Source organism: Lycium barbarum, chromosome 8 (assembly GCF_019175385.1).
Source record: "Lycium barbarum isolate Lr01 chromosome 8, ASM1917538v2, whole genome shotgun sequence".
Classification (NCBI taxonomy): domain Eukaryota; kingdom Viridiplantae; phylum Streptophyta; class Magnoliopsida; order Solanales; family Solanaceae; genus Lycium; species Lycium barbarum.
In genome coordinates, this window is record NC_083344.1 from 122379491 (window position 1) to 122398234 (window position 18744).

The window sequence follows — 18744 nt, forward strand, 5'->3', positions numbered from 1 at the left end:
AAGTAAGAACCTAAACAGAGGAAGTCAAAACCCTTTGGTGGTCAATTCATCATTATAAAATTTAGATGTTAAAATTATAAACATGCAAACCTAAAATTGTATAGAAATTGTCGAATTTTGGTTCAACGGAGGTAAAAGTAGTCCAACCAATAGGTCAAAGTTTCTTCATTGTTTGTGGCAATTAAGTACCACCGTTTCTATTTCTAAAATGCAGTATATAACTGGTACCATTGAGCAATTGTAGCGTAGGATCCTTTCACACTTAATTAAATGTCTCAAATTCGAGTCCTGTGAATGAAAAAATATATGATTAAGAGTGTTTTTCACTTTTGTAGGTCTGATACTACTCGAATTTGAATTAGTCAAGTCAGTCAATTTTGAATATACTAGATGATTATGTCCAAAAAAAACATTATATCTATAAGGTGGTCATATCATTTTTAATGGCAAGTGATAATTGAATCTGTTTGTGCCAGTTCGATTGTTTCTATGAATATTCGTTACCTTTACAAGTATAAATGCATGGTAATTTTGTCAACCAAGACTAAACTAAATAAGAAGAAATATTTACCTAGCAATTTTGATCTTTGATGTACTAAAACTTGAATTTTACTTTTCGTGATTTTCACCCATTTTTTAATTGATAAGCCAGAGGCTTGGTTGTTATATATGTTTACATATTACACGACTTATATATTTTTTGTAAGAAAGTGTTTTTTTTCATATTTGGACAAATCTAAGGTAATTAATAGGTGGATATATAGTGTCTTGATGGTAGCAAAGCGATCTTTGTGGGAAACTAACATGCATTGATTTGCCTTAGCTATAATCATGAATAGCTTTAATTCTACCTTCTCCGATTAAGGGTTGGTGACAATTTTCTTTTTCCCCCCACTATTTTCTATATTTTGTACGCGTATATAGCAAGCGGCAACTTTTGCTTTTAGATAAAAGTTGATTAAGTTTTAGATGCGTGCCTATCTTTTACTGTAATATTTTTGTGTCATTGAAGACTTATAAGTTAAACTAAATGATAGGCAATACTTTTATTTAAGAATAAAATGGTGGCAGTAATTTCATGATTAGCTTTTCTTGCACATCTAAATTACATTTGTACGTAGGAGCAAAAACACTAGGAACATCAAACACCTTTATTACGCAAAAAGTCATTGATAGTTAATGACAAACAGAGGACATAAAAAAGAAACTCAAAGAAAATTAAAGAACCTCGCCCAAATTTACGTTAACATGCTCAGTGCTCTACAAAAGAAACTTCTCTCCATGTTTTTTTCACCTTTCTTCCTTGGCCTTGAAGCAATCCTTTGGGCCTCAAAATCTTCAGGAACCCATTCAGCTGTCCATTGTATTGTCAATCTCTTGTTAATTTAATTTGTGTGAGTGATGGAGCGCGTAACTCAATTTACCAATGAAGCATGATACCACATATACTAGTGTATATTATTATAAAATGTGCAAAATATTCTAGCTTATAAGCTTGTAGCAACTTGTTCTAAATGCATTATTAGCTAAAGCAACAAACACCCTTTTACTAGAGTCCTGACGTTTACTATCTAAAGAAACTTTTTGCGTTAGCATAGAAACTTAGAATCAACACGTTTAAGTATCATTTTTTTTTTTTTGCAATTTAAAAAATTAGAATCATAACGCGAACCTGAGCTCCCGCTTAATTATGATGTAAGCTCAATTACTTAGATCGATCTTAGACGGGCGCCCCTCCAAAATGCAATGAAGAACCCAATCTAGGTCATGAGTGTTGTTGTTCGCCCATTAACCCTCCCAAAATTCGTCTAAGTTGTGGAGTTTGCCATAAACTTAGGCATAAATCACTACCATGACCATGTGCTAGAAGCTAGGTGTCCTCGCCACCACGTGCAGCTCACATGTATACTTGTAACACCACGTAGTGTGTGCTGTGTAGTATTTTCCTTCTTACTCCATATACCATGATAAATGTTGCTACTCTACGTTTCTGACATAAAAATAATAAGTCGTACTAATATAATTAAGAAAAATAATGCATTAATTACAAGCCATGCACTTGTGACTACTTCACCTCTAAAGACTCTACTCCCCCAATAAGTACCTCCACTTTCTTCCTTACTATCCATTGGCTCCCAAAACCCTATTATAGCATATTTCTCCATCTCCGTCCCTCTCTGTTCACATACAAGCACTTCTCTCTTAAGTGACTGAGAAAAATGGCCATAAAAACATGGATTCTGTGCATTGCTATTCTTTCTTTTTTGACGGCCGTTAACTCAAAGGTCCCCGGTATTTATACCGCGGGCCCCTGGCAGAGTGCCCATGCCACCTTCTATGGCGGCTCTGATGCCTCTGGCACCATGGGTATGTACATATCTGCTATTTTGCTCTCCATTTGTGTTATGTTGTATACTATGGGCGCATGGTTACATGTAATTATATTTTTGGTAACTTATCATAGTGTAAAAGTTCTTTTATATTATTCGTATAAACAATAGTAGTTTTGAGATTTTGGCCCTGCTTGACAAAATCTATAAAAATGACTGTTGTTACCCATCGAGCATAAATTCTTGTAACAGTAAGCACGTAAGTTAGTTTTAAACTTTTGCAGAGAAAAATCGTCTATTATAGAAAGTACATAATATGAAAATGTGCAACCATATAGTAATAAGTATCATGTAAGAGCAATCATGTCTAGCCAAGAATGATTTTGCCTGTGTGGCACATCATCGGGATATTTCAAGAAGTTAGTGAGTAAAGATAGTGCAATCATGTGTTGTCGATTAGATTGGAGTTGCAATTATATTGACTTGTGTACAATTGAGCAACACAAATAACATTTTCCTATAGGGCATGACTTCTTGTCAATTGATCCATGTTCACTATCTCTAACTTATTAAAATGTCCTAAACTCCTGCTTCATAGATTATAAACTAATTTATGCCCACAACTTATGCATGATGAACAACCATGGTCATTCTTGCAAAACACCCTTATATAAAAAATTAAATTCATTAATCTGTTGTTTATTCTTTCCCAACAGGTGGTGCTTGTGGGTATGGAAATTTGCACAGCACAGGATACGGAGTGAACAATGCAGCACTAAGCACAGCTCTTTTCAACAGTGGACTGAGTTGTGGTGCTTGCTTTGAGATAAAGTGCACCGATGGAAAATGGTGCACCCCTGGAAAGCCATCCATTCTTGTGACTGGTACAAACTTCTGTCCACCAAACTTTGCTTTGCCAAATGATAATGGTGGGTGGTGCAACCCGCCCCGTCCTCATTTCGACCTTTCCATGCCTGTGTTCCTCAAAATCGCTCAATACGTTGCTGGCATCGTCCCAGTTACCTATCGCAGGTTAGTCAAGTTGACTTTTAAATATTTATATAATCAGGTCGTCCAGTTATTTAGGTAAGATCTTATAGTAAGCATTAATTGTAATATGATAAAATGATAACTAACTTATTATTATAGGTTTGAAGATTTAATTATAGTATAGAAAGTTATTTACCTTATAGTGTATAGTATAATCGTTTAATTTAATTGGTGTAATCGTGCTAGATGCACTATGTATTTTTCAAATTAAAAATATATAAATAAAGAGTTTAAGTTATATATACGACCCGTGTAAGGTTTTTCTTAGATCGGTAGGCTAACTTTATATGTTGTATCAGATAACATGTTTTATCCTCAAGATCACAAATTTGATTTTCATTTCGCCTCGAATCATTAAATGAATGTGAGTAATTTTGTCTTCCTATATCATCATATATCTAGAGTCAATTATTTTGTATGAGGAGCTACTGAGCTTATTCACTTGGTGTCACTACTTTTCAGCTTTTTGTAGATATTTATCCTGCTAAGATACTCGAACACATTTTAAGGAGATTTCCCCTTAAATATCTTTATGAACCTGATAGTGTAAACAAAAAATTATATCGACAAATCTATATGACATTGGCACTAACTACCACAAAGTACTAAATACTCTTAACAATATTCTATGTTTCTATTCCAGTAGTACTTACAAGCTTTAAATGCTCATCACGTTATAGCTTGGTTCTCCACTTATACTAACAATTTTCCTTACTATTTTTGGCAGGGTTCCATGCAAAAAACAAGGAGGAATAAGATTCTCGATCAACGGTTTCCGTTACTTCAACATGATCACAGTGACTAACGTGGCAGGTGCTGGTGACATTCAACAAGTTCAAGTCAAAGGTACTAACACAAAATGGATAGTTATGAGTCGAAATTGGGGTCAAAATTGGCAATCCAATGCTTTGCTTGACGGTCAAGCACTTTCCTTTAAAGTCAAAACTAGTGACCATCGCTATGTTACTGCATACAACGTGGCACCATCTAATTGGCAGTTTGGCCAGACTTATGAGGGCAAAAATTTCCGAGTTTAACTTAAATTAAATAAAGATAAGCACAAATTGATCCTAAATACTACTTATACTTTTGTATACCCTTTTCCGCACCTTCAGTTTTTCTCTTTTTTAATGGGAGAAATTATAGGTATTTGGGGAAATAGTTTAATTTCCCTTTTATATTTTGCTTTTTACTTTTAGTGATGATGTGTAAGTGTTGGTGAAAATGGAAGGTGTATTTATAGATGCTGATGTGGCTGCAGAAGGATCAACACTAAAAATGTAGCCCGCAGCTCTATTGACAATTACTGCTAATAACTTATATGTAATGGGAATATCATATAATTGTCTATGAATTATGAATACGAATATTACTTTATATTGTCTCCTTTATAGTTTCTGGATACGTGTGGTGTGCCGGTGATGTTTCGATTTATTTCTGGCGGGATGTGAAACTTTGATCTCCCTATATGATTTTGAGCAATCTTCATTTCATGAGTTAACTTTTAGGATTGAATTAAATTCAAAGTCCATTTCTAAATCTATGTGTTTGATTTCCTACTTCAAGTTCTTCATAAATTATTCAACAACAACATACTTAGCATAGTCCCGAAAAGTAGGGTCTCGGAAGTTGAACACCAGTTACAAGACTATTACTGTACTAATATTGGTATTCGCTTATTAAAAGTTCGTTTAGGTAACATGATGGATGGAAAACATAAAGGGAAGTGACCAGAGACGAATCCAAAATTTTACGAGGATTGGTTCACCATTGCTGCTAAGATTTTTTTTTATTTTTATTTTAAAAGGATGCAAAAGTGTATTTAGTTGGATTTGATCCCAGGACCTTAAGAGATTAAGGTCAGCACTTAACCAATGCTCCACTCAATCTTGTATGACCATGTGTTCCTTCAATTAATATTAGATATATTTTAAGAATTATATACATAATATACCGAGTTTAATCGGGTGAACACATTGACCCATGTTTCCTACCTAAATTCGCCCCTGGAAGTGACCCACTAGTTCCTCTAAATAACTGTACCAAAATTTCCATACACCATACAATTTTAAAGTTTCGATGCATGCACAGATTTCTTGTGCATTTGTAATAGAAAATAATCATCTTAATTATCAGTTCTTCCATTCAAAAAAGTGCTAAATTCTGTTGGCGAATTTTGACTATGGATTCAAAAATTTCCTGTTACACTGTAATCCTACATGTACATTTCAAGGACCATGATGCATAAAACAAGAAGAAATATTAAGATTTCAGACAGAACACTAACATAGCAGGTAAAACTTCCATAACTAATAAATTGATACGCACAAATCCATAGTTCAACCATTATCCAACAGACTAAAACTCAAAAATAGAAGTGGGACAAGCTGTACATCTTTGTGGAGGCATTTTCTCTTAGGGGTCGCTTGGTAGATAGTCGAAATTATCCCGGGATTATAATCCCGGGACTAATTTATCCCATCTATTGGGATTATTTTATACCATCTAAGTATAAAATAATCCCAGTATAAGTGGGATAAGAAGGTATAAGCTGGGATATCCCAGCACTAATTTTTATACCATGTTTGGTAGAAGGTATAAATTTATCCCAGCCAAACATGGTATAAAAATTAGTGCTGAGATATCCCAGCTTATACCTTCTACCAAACGACCCCTTAGTTATATGCTAGAATTTCTTGAAGAAGGTATAAATTTATCCTGGGATAAATTTATACCTTCTACCAAACATGGTATAAAAATTAGTGCTGGGATATCCCAGCTTATACCTTCTACCAAACGACCCCTTAGTTATATGCTAGAATTTCTTGAAGAAAAGAGTGCTAGCCAGTAACCGGAACACCAAAAACTTTCTTTCCTCTTTTTATCAAAAAAGTGACAGTGAAGGTCTTGGATACTTTGCCTTCACGGGGATCTCTTCAGCACTATTTCTGCGGGACTTCTTGAGCGCAAAACTTGATCGGTTGTGCTGATTTACCTGCCGGTCCTTTTTATCCTTTTTCGCGGACTGCTGAAGCTGTTCTAGAGCTGTTACCACTTCGTTCATAGTTGGCCTTGACCTAGGGTCCATCGATATGCATTGAAGAGCCAGGATGGCAACCTTTATGGCATGACTGAGCGAATATTGTCCTTCGAGACGGGAGTCTAGAACACGGAAAACTCTACGTTTGTTGGTCAAATAAGGTTTTGCCCAATCAACGAGACTGTGTTCCCCCGTGGGTCGATTCTTGTCTATCGCTTTCTTACCGGATAGAATTTCTAATAGAACTACCCCGAAGCTGTATACGTCACTCTTGGCAGTAAGATGGCCTTCCATAAAAGAGAAAAGTAATCAGCTCAGAAGCTGGTTGCATTATAACATGTACTAATATGTGACTGCTTATAAAAATAGGAAACAACCCTGTCAAAATTTCATGTCTCAGAGCATGATCACTTTTATCACATTTATGAGGTGAAATAAAATGTAAGTGTAGTTCATTGAATTAATACTAAATTTTAATTTATAAAAAAGACCCTGTTCATCTGTTCTAGTACTCTCGTCAAATCATATGAACTCTAATCCAGATACAATAAACAGGATGATATCAGTAGATGAAAATGTACACATGAAGTTCATCTTCTGTAAACTGACCCGTGTAAAAGGAACTAACTGAGGGGATTTTCCCAAATTGATATTGTTTTACATATACTATGTATATGGGGTACATGTGAGGTGACGAGTACAATGTGGATACTGAGGTTATACAGTCTATACTGGGTACAGGTTGTTATAGACATTCATGCTTTATGTGCTACATTCTGTGTCATGACTACTGGAGCATTTTTTCATGCTAAATCAATGTTATAGGCAATATTAGGCATCATACTTCATGCTAGATTAATATTATGAGCTATGCTCATGTAAGATTACATGTTAGCTGTTGTCATGCACTGTACATATGCATAATATTTGCATATTTTTTGTCACACCATCAGATGGTGAATTTGAAGTAGAACTGGGTAGCATGGAGACAAACCTGTGGATAAATACTCTGGAGCAGCATATCCATAAGTTCCCATAACCCTAGTAGACACATGGCTCTGATCACCCGTCGGACCATCTCTGGCCAACCCAAAATCAGAAAGCTTTGCGTTGTAGTCCTGTCGATGTATAGCATAATATTGAGTGCAAGAAAAACAAGTATCTGAAAACATGAAAAACTCCGACAGACAGTGTAAAGTGACACTTTGAGATGATATTCACATACCGAGTCCAGCAGAATATTAGAGGTCTTGAAGTCTCTATAAATAACTTTTGTTTCAGCATTATGAAGAAATGCAAGGCCCCTAGCAGCACCAAGCGCAACTTTCATACGAAGGCTCCAAGAAAGTGGTTGGTAGTATGAACCTCCTGATTCAAATAAAAAAACCTCATATTATGTAGGACTCTACCGGCTTGTGTGGATGAACCATAGTCCATAAATAATTACGCAGGTGGAAAAATATGAAAAAGATGAAGAACTTACTCCTAAATAGATGATTCTCTGTGCTACCCTTAGGCATGAACTCATAGACCAAGAGCCTGTGATCTTCCTCTAAGCAATAACCGATCAATTTTACAAGATTTGGATGCTGTAGTTGCCCAAGATAATTGATCTCAGCCTGCAAATTTGTAAGGTTGAGAATATAAGCTACATTACATATAATAAGTAGAAGTAATTTGTAGCAAAATGCTATATAAGGACTGAGAGCTAGATCGATGCAAATCAAGTCATCCCATTCATCACGATTTTAATGATCAGATTAGTAAATTTTCCAAATCTATGTATGAGGTTACCTAGCAAAGTCCAGAAATAAATACTCCCTCTGTCCCAATTTATTTGACATTCTTTCATTTTTAGTCAGTTACCCTTAATGAGATGATTTATTTCCACACAAATATTTACGACTTATTTTAGACCACAAGCTCCAAAAGTCTTCCTTTCATTCTTAAACTCTGTACCCAGTCAAACACCATCACATAAATTGGGACGAATGAGCGTGCTTTAAATAAACCGTGCAAATAAGCCCACGGAACAATGATTCACAGTATCGACAATGTTTAAAAAAAAAAAAAAAAATTAACGCCGGCTGTGGAGCAACTCCAAGTAAAACAAAAGCTTCTACTCACCAGCCATTCCCGGTGTCCCTGCCAACCTTCTTGGTTTAACTTTTTAACAGCTATCACAATTCCCATGCCGGGCTTTGATGCTGCAAGAGTATGCTCATCCACCCAGCCTTTGAAAACCGAACCGAAACCTCCTTCTCCTACTACACTGTCAGGACGGAAATTTCTGGTTGCAGATCGTAGTTCACCAAAAGTGAAGCTCTTCAAGTTGGAGGACTGCAGGATCTCACCCTCACTCCGTGGAGTTGGAGGTACAGAAGCTGATGAGCGTTTGCTATTCGAATTACTAGTATCGGTACCATTTCCACTGGCATTTCTTGAACCCAACCCTAAAACAATCCATTTATAATATTGCAATCAAAAGACAGTAAAGAAAATGAAATGAAGATGTACATCCAAAACTAGAAAGCAATTATTACTACTGATCTTCACAGGCCAAGCAAATTTAATTTCCATACATACAACAGAAACCTTTTCATAGGTACTATTTCTTTCCTGCTCTTTGAAGCACAAGCAAATTTAACCTTCTTTGCAATTTGCAAATAAATACTCAGACAATACATTAGTTACCCATAAAACCTGACAGTGACCAGAAACAAATTTTGCTTTTCGGGGTCTGTTTGGTACAAAGCAAAATGTTTTCTTGGAAAATATATTCAGGAAGATAAAGTGGTTTTCTTACTTATTTTTGGTATTTAGTAAGTAAGCAGAAAATGCCGCCCCAAAAACATTTGTATATAATCTTCCAAACACTACGGGGATGGGGGCGGAATAGGAGTGTGGGGGTGGTGGGGATGAGGCGTGCTGGAGGGTGGAAGGAGACAATTAGTGCGGAATGCTACTGATGGAACTAATTTTCCCTACTCCATTAAGCAAGTCATTTTCATCATTTTTAAGGAAAAGAAAATGTTTTCCAAAAAAATTGATCAACCAAACATAAGTAAATTGAAAAAAATGTTCCAGAAAATATTTTCCTCCATACCAAACACAATACACCCTGGATGTATTTGGTCCCATTTCTTCTCCTTCTCCTCTGTAATATTTTATTTTCCTTTTTCTTTTTTTGTTTTGTCTTTTTGATTCTTCAATTTTTGAAGCAAGCAAAGACTTGAACTCACCAAAATTACTCATTTACATCAAACTCTTGCAACTGTACTAGGATAAAGAAGTAACATTACTAGAGCTAACAAATTATACCTTCCAAAAATAAAATAAAAAGAAAGTGAACTTATACCTGAAGCAGTATAAAGTGTGGTCTCAGCCTTGATTTGGTTACTCAGACAAATCCCCATCACAGCAAGAACCTCAAAAAAGATGCAATATTTTTAGCTCAAATAGCCACCACACAAATAGCAAAACTCAAGTTTTCATCTTTGCTACTTCAATAAAAACCTCACAAAACCCGTGAACCCCAGATCTAATGTGAACCAAAGAAACTTCCTCTTTCTCTACTTCAAGAATATGACAACAAAAAAGATTGAAACTTTCTAATGAACTTGGCTGTAATTGTTTAACCCCACTTGTGGCTATGTATGAAAAGAAATTATGACAAGAACGCTGGAGATAAAAGGACCGGGAAAAGTGGGGTTTTATTGCTTTCTTGACTCTCTATGTAACTCAGTACTTGTGAGATGATGTCTTTTTTGGACCTTTTTGTGGTGAAAAAGGAAAGCCATATAGATGGTTGACTTACTTTTTAGCTTCTTTGTCTTTACTGGTAGCAGGTCAGAGTAGGAAGAAACAAGCAACCAAAAAAGACTGAAAAATTAAACAGGGGACTTTACTACTTGATCAAATTAATAATTTGTGTTTCACCAGAATGATGATATTGTCAACCCCATTTGTCATCTCTTGCCTAAAAATGGAGTGGTATCTATTGCTCATATTTACAGAGAGGCTAATTCAGTTGCTGATGATTTAGCCAATTTAGCATTTAGTCAAGAGTCTCGCTTTGAATGCATTCACACATGTCATCTAGCATTTATTCGCGTGGTGCAGAAACTATTGTTGGGGTCTCATTCCATCACTTAATTTCGGACCAGTTTCTTGTTGTTTTAGTTCTCTTTCAACAACAACCAAAAAAAAAAAATTAATAATCAAACCAAAAAGCAAAAGACTGTTAACGGCTGAACTTAGTTTCAACATTATCTGTTGTTGCTTAGCTGTTGGACTTTTGTCTTATTTTGGTATGTCTAGGTTGCTAGATTCTCGCTTAGCAGTCATATTTAGGATTTGATTATTTAGTACTATAGCATAAGTTTAAGGCCTGAAAAAAATGCCTTGCTTACTTCCGTAGTTTCTATAAACAAAAATGTGCTCTTCATTGAAGTTCTAGTAGTGTACAGAATGTTAAATCATCCTTATATAATTTAAAGTGTTATAACAAATTAAGCATTTATTTTTAAAGTATTAAATAATTTGATGGTGTAATATTTTTTGAAATGTCAATTTATAGAATTTAAATTCTTAAGCATTATTTGGTCTAGAAGCAAGTTATGCATGAATTAGTAATATATGTATTATAATGTAGGGATTAGTATGGTAGAAATTGTAACTCATGGATTGTAACGTGCATATAGTAGTTATGCGGTGCATAATAATACAAGAAATATTATGTGAACTATGTTTTACGTTCGTCAAGGGCATTGTTGTCTTTAATTCTTTTATTATTGTAACAAATATATCTTATAACATATTATATCATATACTATATAAAATCACACAAATTTCTGTTTGGTCAATAATATAAGCAAATATATTCTCGCATCCCCATAATTTAATATAAAACATACATTACTTATGTCGTCAGAGAATATTTTTGCTCATACATTCAATCAAATGATGCATTAGTTATATGAAAATTATTTTCTTAATCCCTCCTACCAATTAAAGAACCCAACACTTTAAGATAAAAATAGACCAGTTTAAGCGTCTAGTAGCCTAATAAATTAATGGCACATGAAGCAACACATCGACTGGTTTTTTGACAACTAACTAACGATATACTCCAACTGTGCGGCAAAAAATAGAGCCAACTGTAACGCACAAAATGTTTCTTTCTCCCAGCACAAAAGGACCACAAATATAAAGGAGTAATATTTAGAAAAACAATAAATATTTAAGAGAAAACTCCTCAGAACTACCTATCAATTTCATATTTAAATTATATCTTGTTTGCATTACCCCTTAAATTCTATTCAAATGTTAAAATTTCTGACTTGACAGATGGCAAAGTGTGTGTTAACACCTCCTTGAAGGTACATGACATGAAAAAAAAGCCACGTAAATGGCTTTTTAATTAAGTCAGAAATCTATTTTCTACTTTTTAGTTAGTATTTTTTTAGTTCTATCTCTTTTTATATAAATGATGTCTTCTTCCTCATCCTCTTCACTATAAATCTGATTTTTTTGGGGGGTATGTAATGTGGATTTACATTTGAAATATTTATCTTTCTCTTTCAACTCTAGACATGATGAAATCAAAGATTATAGACTAAATACACTGTGAAACTGAATCAAATGGGAGATGATTTACTTCAATTTCTTTAAAATTAGGAACCTGTCAACAAAATGGAACAAAAATAATGTTCTTATGGTTTTCTCTTTACTTTTTTTCTTTCATTTTAACTTTTACTTTTGTTTTTCTATACAATTGAGATAACCGTGATGACAGCTACCCCAATCCGATAGGCGAACCCGAATTCAATTTTAAGTCCTTTTAACCATTTACTAAGTGAGAAGTAAAGTGAAAACAAAATATAAGTCAATAACAATGTTTCATAACCAAAAGTATTCAAAAACAAAACAGCACACCTCACAAGACCTGATGTCGTAAGTACAAGAACAACTAATACGAGAAATACAAATCTGAAATGATAATACACCGGAAAGTAAAAGACATAAATAATAAAGGGAAATGGAGTCAGTGCTGCGGGTCTCACCCTGACAACTCTAATAACAATCCTCAACGATCAACAGTATGTAGTATTACTTATTTAATGAAAGTTTATATTAAAAATAAAATCATAAATAATATAAATTAAATTTAAAAAATAATAATTAAATAACAAGTATAGTCAGGGTCGAATTTATGTATTAAATTGCGTCTCGTAAACTCATGGTCCCTCCGTAAAATTACTTATTTTATGTATATATTTTATAAAATTATCTACTAGTACTTACGCTACAAGAGGACAGAATGATGCACTTGGTTAACGTTAGAGATATTTATCTTGAGAATCAAGGATCAATTTTCACTTAATATATATTTTTTTTTTTTTAGTGGTGCACTTTTATTTTAGAAATTATAGTTTCGCCTATGAGTATAGTGCCAACATGTCACTTTTAAAAGACTTTCCTGGAGAGTAAACACATATGTAGCAAGTTTAGTTTTTAGCATTTTGAAATTATAGTTCAGGTGTAACATCATAACGTAAACAAGACATAATTTAAATATAAAACTAATAAATACATAATAGTGTATGGTGTTTTATCCATTATCTCAATATTTAAAAAAACAAAGACTAATACTTCTTCAGCCTAATTTATTTGATATTTTTCGCTTTTTGAAAGTCAATTTGAATAAACTTTCAAGCTAAATTAGATTAGATTAACTCAATATTTTAAGATTAAAATTTATATATTTGATTACTATAGGAAAAAATACTATAAGTTGCAATTTTTCTCGTTGCAATTTGGTGAAAAAATACAACTTCAAATATTGATCAAAGTTTAGGCATTTGAATTTGGAAAGCGAAAAATATCACATAGAGATACTCCCTCTGTCCCAATTTATGTGGCACTTTTCTCTTTTAGAGAGTCAATTTGACTAAATTTTGAAGCTAAATTGAATTAGATTAACTTAATATTTTAAGATTAAAAAAATACTATAATTTGTAACTTTTCTCATATCAATTTGATGAAAAAATATATTTTAAAATATTAATTAAAATTTATATAATTGAATCTAAAAAACGAGAAGTGTCGTATAAATTGAAACTGAGAGAGTAAAAGGGTAATAGCAACTCTTTTTTCAAAAACCACCTCGAAATTTGCTTTCACTGGTTACACGTCACTGGACTAGGCTTTGCCCTCTCAAAAGTGAAAAGTTTGATTTTAAAAGGTCAATTCCCTGTCACCCCCCTATTTCATCAGTTGCAAAAAGATAAACACGTGAAAAAGAAGTGTATAGTTTTCTTTTGAACAAAAATACAGTACCTAGTACTATTTTGGAAGATAAATACTACTATAGTATTTTTATACGAACAAGTGTTTGCTACTTTATGGTAGACATATGAACTTAAGATAGTGGCGGATTTATGTGAAGGGGCACGAGCACATGAATGTATGCTCCCTTCTCTATAGATCATGCATAGTTTTATTATTGCTTAAACGGAAAAGGGCCAAATATACCCCTGAACTATCGGAAAAGGGTTAAATATACTCCTAGTTATACTTTGGGTTCAATTATACCCCTATCGTTATGCTATTGGATTAAATATACTCCTCATCCGTTAAGTTTGTCCAAGGTGGACATTTAATCCAACGTGGCACTAACATTTTGATGAGGTGGATGCCACATGACATGCCACCTCAGCGCTCCTAACCCATTTACCCCTCCCTTCTATTTTTTCTTCCACCATTAAAACTTCCTTCCCTCCACCACCTTTACCACCATGACCACCGGATAAAGCAATAACCATGATGCTTGACAGTCATAACTCTGCATATAATATTTAAAGCAAATCAAAAACCAAAACTTTGATTCTTGGATTGAAAATAACAAAAGCTCTTCCAAGACGAATGGCAGTGAATTACACATACTAAAAAGAGAAGAATGTTCTGCATTTCCACCGAAAAAATTCACATATCAGACAATTCAACAACTAAAAATTTAACTAAAACCCATAAATTCAAGATTTTTAGAGAAGCAGAATTTCAGAGAAAACTTAAAGGAGGATCACAGTCCTTGATAAACGACAGAATATCGACTTTGATTGAGCACGGTGGCTCCAGTGGAAGGCTGGTTTAAATCGATTAATGGCTCCTTGTCAATAGTACTACTCATGGCATTTTAGGCACCACCAAGATTGTCACTTTTTGAACTATAGCCGGTGATTTTTTCCAATGCGAGAGAATGTTCAAAAGATACTCCGTCCGTTCCAAAAAAATTATCTTAATTACTATTTAGAAATCAAAGGATAAAGTTTCATCTTTCAAGTTAGATAAATAAATTGAGGGGTCATGATGGCGGTAATGGTCACACTAGTGGTGGAGGGAAGGAAGTTTTAGTGGTGAAAGAAAAAAATAGAGGAGAGGGATAAATGGTTTAGGGGCGCTGAGGTGGCATGTAGGGGTGGGCGTTCGGTTTTTCGATTCGATTTGGCTATTTCGGGTTCGGTTTTTTGAAGGTGGACACCGAATACCGAACCAAACTAGTTCGGTTCGGTTCTTTCGGTTTCGGTTTTTTAAAGTTCGGTTTCGGTTTTTTCAATTGGGTTTTTTTGATATGATATTAGAAGCGATTCCATTGACACTAATTCGTATTCTTAAAAGCAATAAAACATAAAACTGATAAATTGGAATCAAAATCAAACAAACAGGATACACAAGAACAGAAACTATAATCATGATATAGGATTACTAGGTGTTATATACATACCGTAAGAATAATTAAGAAAACACATAAAGGACATACATTAATCCTAAAGACACATCCTAGTTACCTTCCTTTGTTAAGGATATTTGATTTTCTTAACTAAAGTGGAAAATTAGGGATACAAATGCAAAAGAGAACTTGTTACAATTGGGTTTTTTCTGGCTTTAAACTTAATGGGCCTGGACTATTTTAATTTTTTTGGGTAATGTATTAAATTTCGGTGCGCATTCGGTTTTATCAAACTTCGGTTCGGCTATTTCAGTTTCGGTTTTTTTACGGTGGACACCAAACACCGAACCAAACTAGTTCGATTCGGTTCGGTTTGTTGAAGTTTCGGTTCAGTTTTTCGGTTTTCGGTATTTATGCCCAGCCCTAATGGCATGTCATATGTGGTATCCATCTCATCAAATGTTAGTGTCACATTGGATTAAATGTCCACCTTGGACATACTTAACTGATGAGGGGTATATTTGATCCAATAATATAACGGTAGGGGTATAATTAGATCCAAAGTATAATGAGAGGTATATTTGATCCTTTTTCGATAGTACAGGGTATATGTGGCCCTTTTCTGTTGCTTAAATATGAAGTGTGTGATTCGAGTTTAGGAGAACACTTTTGTGCACTAGTGGCTACATGCACATTCTCATATCATGTCAAAGGTTCATTTCTCTTGCGGCAAAATACATCAAATGACACTTAAACTATACCCAAAATGTCGAGTTCACACTCAAACTATGCAGGTGACCTATTACACACCTAACATATAAAAAAGTGATACTATTTCCCCCCCGACGGACATTTAACCAGTCTCATGTGTGGAGGTGTTCCACACGCGCGCGACATGTTAGCGACACGTTATTTGTTCTTTCATAATTTTTCTTTTTTATTTATTCTTTCACAATTTTGCTTTTTTCCCTTACTTATTTATTTGTGGACCCCATTTTTTTAAAAAAAAATTCCCTTTTCACTGTGCCTTCCCCGTGTTTCTTCACTTCATCTCTCATGGAATCATCTTTAGACCTTTCCCTTGAAACTTTGAGAGAGGAATTTTATGGAAGAAAATTGAAATGGGTGGAAAAGATGATGCTTTTCATAGAAAAATCCACCCCCAAAACCCTTCTTCTCCATTAGCACAGCCGCCTCGCCCCTTCTTTTTCATCTTCATTTCCTCCACCCCCATTCCACCACCACCCCCACGCCCTCTTCTCCTCTAACGCCACCCCCAAAATCCTTCGTCTTCTTTTTCTCCATTTCACCAGAATTGAACAAACCCAGAACTATTTTTGTCTATTCTCTTCCTTTCTTGAAAAAAAAAATAATCAAAATACTATAAGAAAAGGTTCAGATTTTGGAGCCATTAAAACTTGGAATTTTGTAGCCATGAAACCTAGGTTACTACTAAATCTCTGCAAATTCCATTAGATTGTGTTTTTTTTTTTTTTTGATAATGAAATTAGAAAGTAACAATTAATTGCTCTTATGATATACTAATAGCAGTAATAAAACAGTGCATAGAAGATATGGCATATGAGAGATGTTCCTTCGGTTCCGCCATGGGAAGCAATTTTCCAAGTTGGGTTTATCAAGAATTAGTTGAAAAGTTGCAGTGAAGAAATTAAACAATGTGATGGCAAAATGGAGGAAAGGGGCTGGGGGCGTGAAGACAGGGGAGGGGGAGGAGGAGGAGGAGAAGGGGGAAGCAGTGGAAGAAAATTGAAGAAGAAATGGGATCTGCGTGGGGGCGGGGCGAGCATGGGATGGAGGGTGGGATTAAAAAATATGAATTTGGTATTAAAAAAAAAGGAAAAATGAATTAATTTTAATAAAACGCGCTCATTTTAAAATTATTTTATATTTTATGCCACACCAGCTCTCATGGGGTAAATAAATTCACTTTTTAAATGTTTAGGTGTGCAATAGGCCACCACTGAAGTTCAAGTGTGAAAATGACTTTTGGGGTATAGTTTAAGGGCGAATCTATGTCTTTTCCCTTTCTCTTGCATTTAAAGAATTAAAGAATTACGTGCCCATAGGATCTTTTCGCTAGTGGATCTTCATAAATTTGAAGAATTATATATCCCTTATGTTTTAATTTATGTATATTGATTCGGAGTACGAGAGTTAAACTAATTAATGTTGCATATGAATTCAGACACCAAATCTTCAATTTTTTGAAAATAAAATTTGCATACTTAAAAACTACATAGAAAGTACTATAAATCACAATAGTTAACAATCAAAATATTTAGAAAGTATTTGAAAAAATACGATGAAAAAGAATATCATTTGACCGTTCAAATAGTAACCTAAAAAACTGATTGAAACAGTGTGAGTACCATAATACATTATTTGACCGATTAACCACTTGTTATGTTAAATTTATTCTATTACTCTATCTTTTAAGGGTATAATAATTCTAAAAATAGTTCAATCTGACATATTTTCTATATAAAGGGATCAATATCGCTCATTTTATAAATTGAAGTTAAAAGTGCCTAGCACATACTATAAAGATCGAAACTGAAATTTTCTACTATACTAGACGGCCTATGCGCACGGGCCCAACACTTTAGATTATAGTGCATCTATGTGTATGTAGTTGTCTTTAAATAGTGATTATGTTACGTCCCGTATTTTTTATACATTGGGACAACCCGGATTAACTATGATAATTTAAGGCCAAGACCATTCCGGGATTCAAAGTCGGGACTTTTGAACATTTGATTTTATTTTGAGATATAAGTTATATATGAAATTGTTGGCATTGAACACTTAGGAAAAATTGGGACCACAATTCATAAAATTGGAATTTAAAATGTGGTGCCAAAAATGCCATGGGGGCCGTGTGAATTAAAAAGGGGTCCAACACATTGTGTGGACCCAAGGAAATGTGGATATTTTGTGAACCACTTAAAAGATGAAGACCAAGTCTTCATTCCTCATTTATTCACTTCATCACTTAGCACAAAACAAGAAAATAGAGAGCTCCCAACCCCCACTGTTTTCGGCCCAACCTTAGGAAAACCAAATCAAATTCTAGCTTCCCAAAAATTATTTCCTTGGTGTTAACCCACTATATTGAGGTCCTTAAGTAGCGTGGAAGAGTTGTTTGGGTCATCCAACCATTAGTTGTGCCCATTTGCAAAACCCTAGCTTTTGATGGAAGTGAAGAACAAAGGTAAGATTTCATCTTGTTCATGTATTGTGAATCTTGTATGCCTATTGTAGTATGCTAAAATGGATAGAAATCATGAAATATGAAAGGTTGAAGTGGGGTTGTGTGTTGGGTATGTTGGCCGTGTATATGGGTGTGAATTGGATTGATGAATTTAGTCTTGTATCATGTTAAATTGTTGTAGAATGGAGAAGAGAATACAAATCGTCTATATATGCATACATGGATGTAAGGTAGCCGTGTGTAGCCTCAAATGTTTGGCAAAGAACTAATTTATATCGCTTAGCGTCGTAATGGTTATTGTGATGACTTGTAGGTTGGAAATGAGAATTTAATGTCCCTAATTGACATAGTAAGCGTTGCG

At 34.4% G+C, this 18744-nt stretch overlaps 2 protein-coding genes across 3 annotated transcripts; one reads left to right on the forward strand and one right to left on the reverse strand.

Annotated features, from left to right (window-relative positions):
* Positions 1 to 2151: 2151 nt before the first annotated feature.
* On the forward strand, positions 2152 to 4810 carry LOC132607048 (expansin-A3-like). Its single transcript, XM_060320838.1, has 3 exons — positions 2152 to 2367; positions 3047 to 3362; positions 4108 to 4810. Exons 1-3 carry the CDS (start codon positions 2220 to 2222, stop codon positions 4415 to 4417), a joined length of 774 nt encoding a protein of 257 aa, XP_060176821.1. The 5' UTR covers positions 2152 to 2219; the 3' UTR covers positions 4418 to 4810.
* An 858-nt stretch (positions 4811 to 5668) lies between these two features.
* LOC132607047 (probable serine/threonine-protein kinase PBL11) lies at positions 5669 to 10366 on the reverse strand. Of its 2 annotated transcripts, XR_009570124.1 has the most exons (7): positions 9779 to 10366; positions 8548 to 8873; positions 7904 to 8039; positions 7646 to 7788; positions 7415 to 7538; positions 6182 to 6707; positions 5669 to 5792 (listed from the first exon to the last, which is right to left on the reverse strand). XR_009570124.1 is itself a non-coding variant. In XM_060320836.1 (6 exons), exons 1-6 carry the CDS (start codon positions 9834 to 9836, stop codon positions 6265 to 6267), a joined length of 1230 nt encoding a protein of 409 aa, XP_060176819.1. In that variant the 5' UTR covers positions 9837 to 10366; the 3' UTR covers positions 5669 to 6264. The 2 variants fall into 2 exon arrangements, 1 of the variants encoding a protein (XP_060176819.1); XM_060320836.1 differs by having other exon boundaries at positions 5669 to 6707.
* Between the last annotated feature and the right edge of the window lie 8378 nt (positions 10367 to 18744).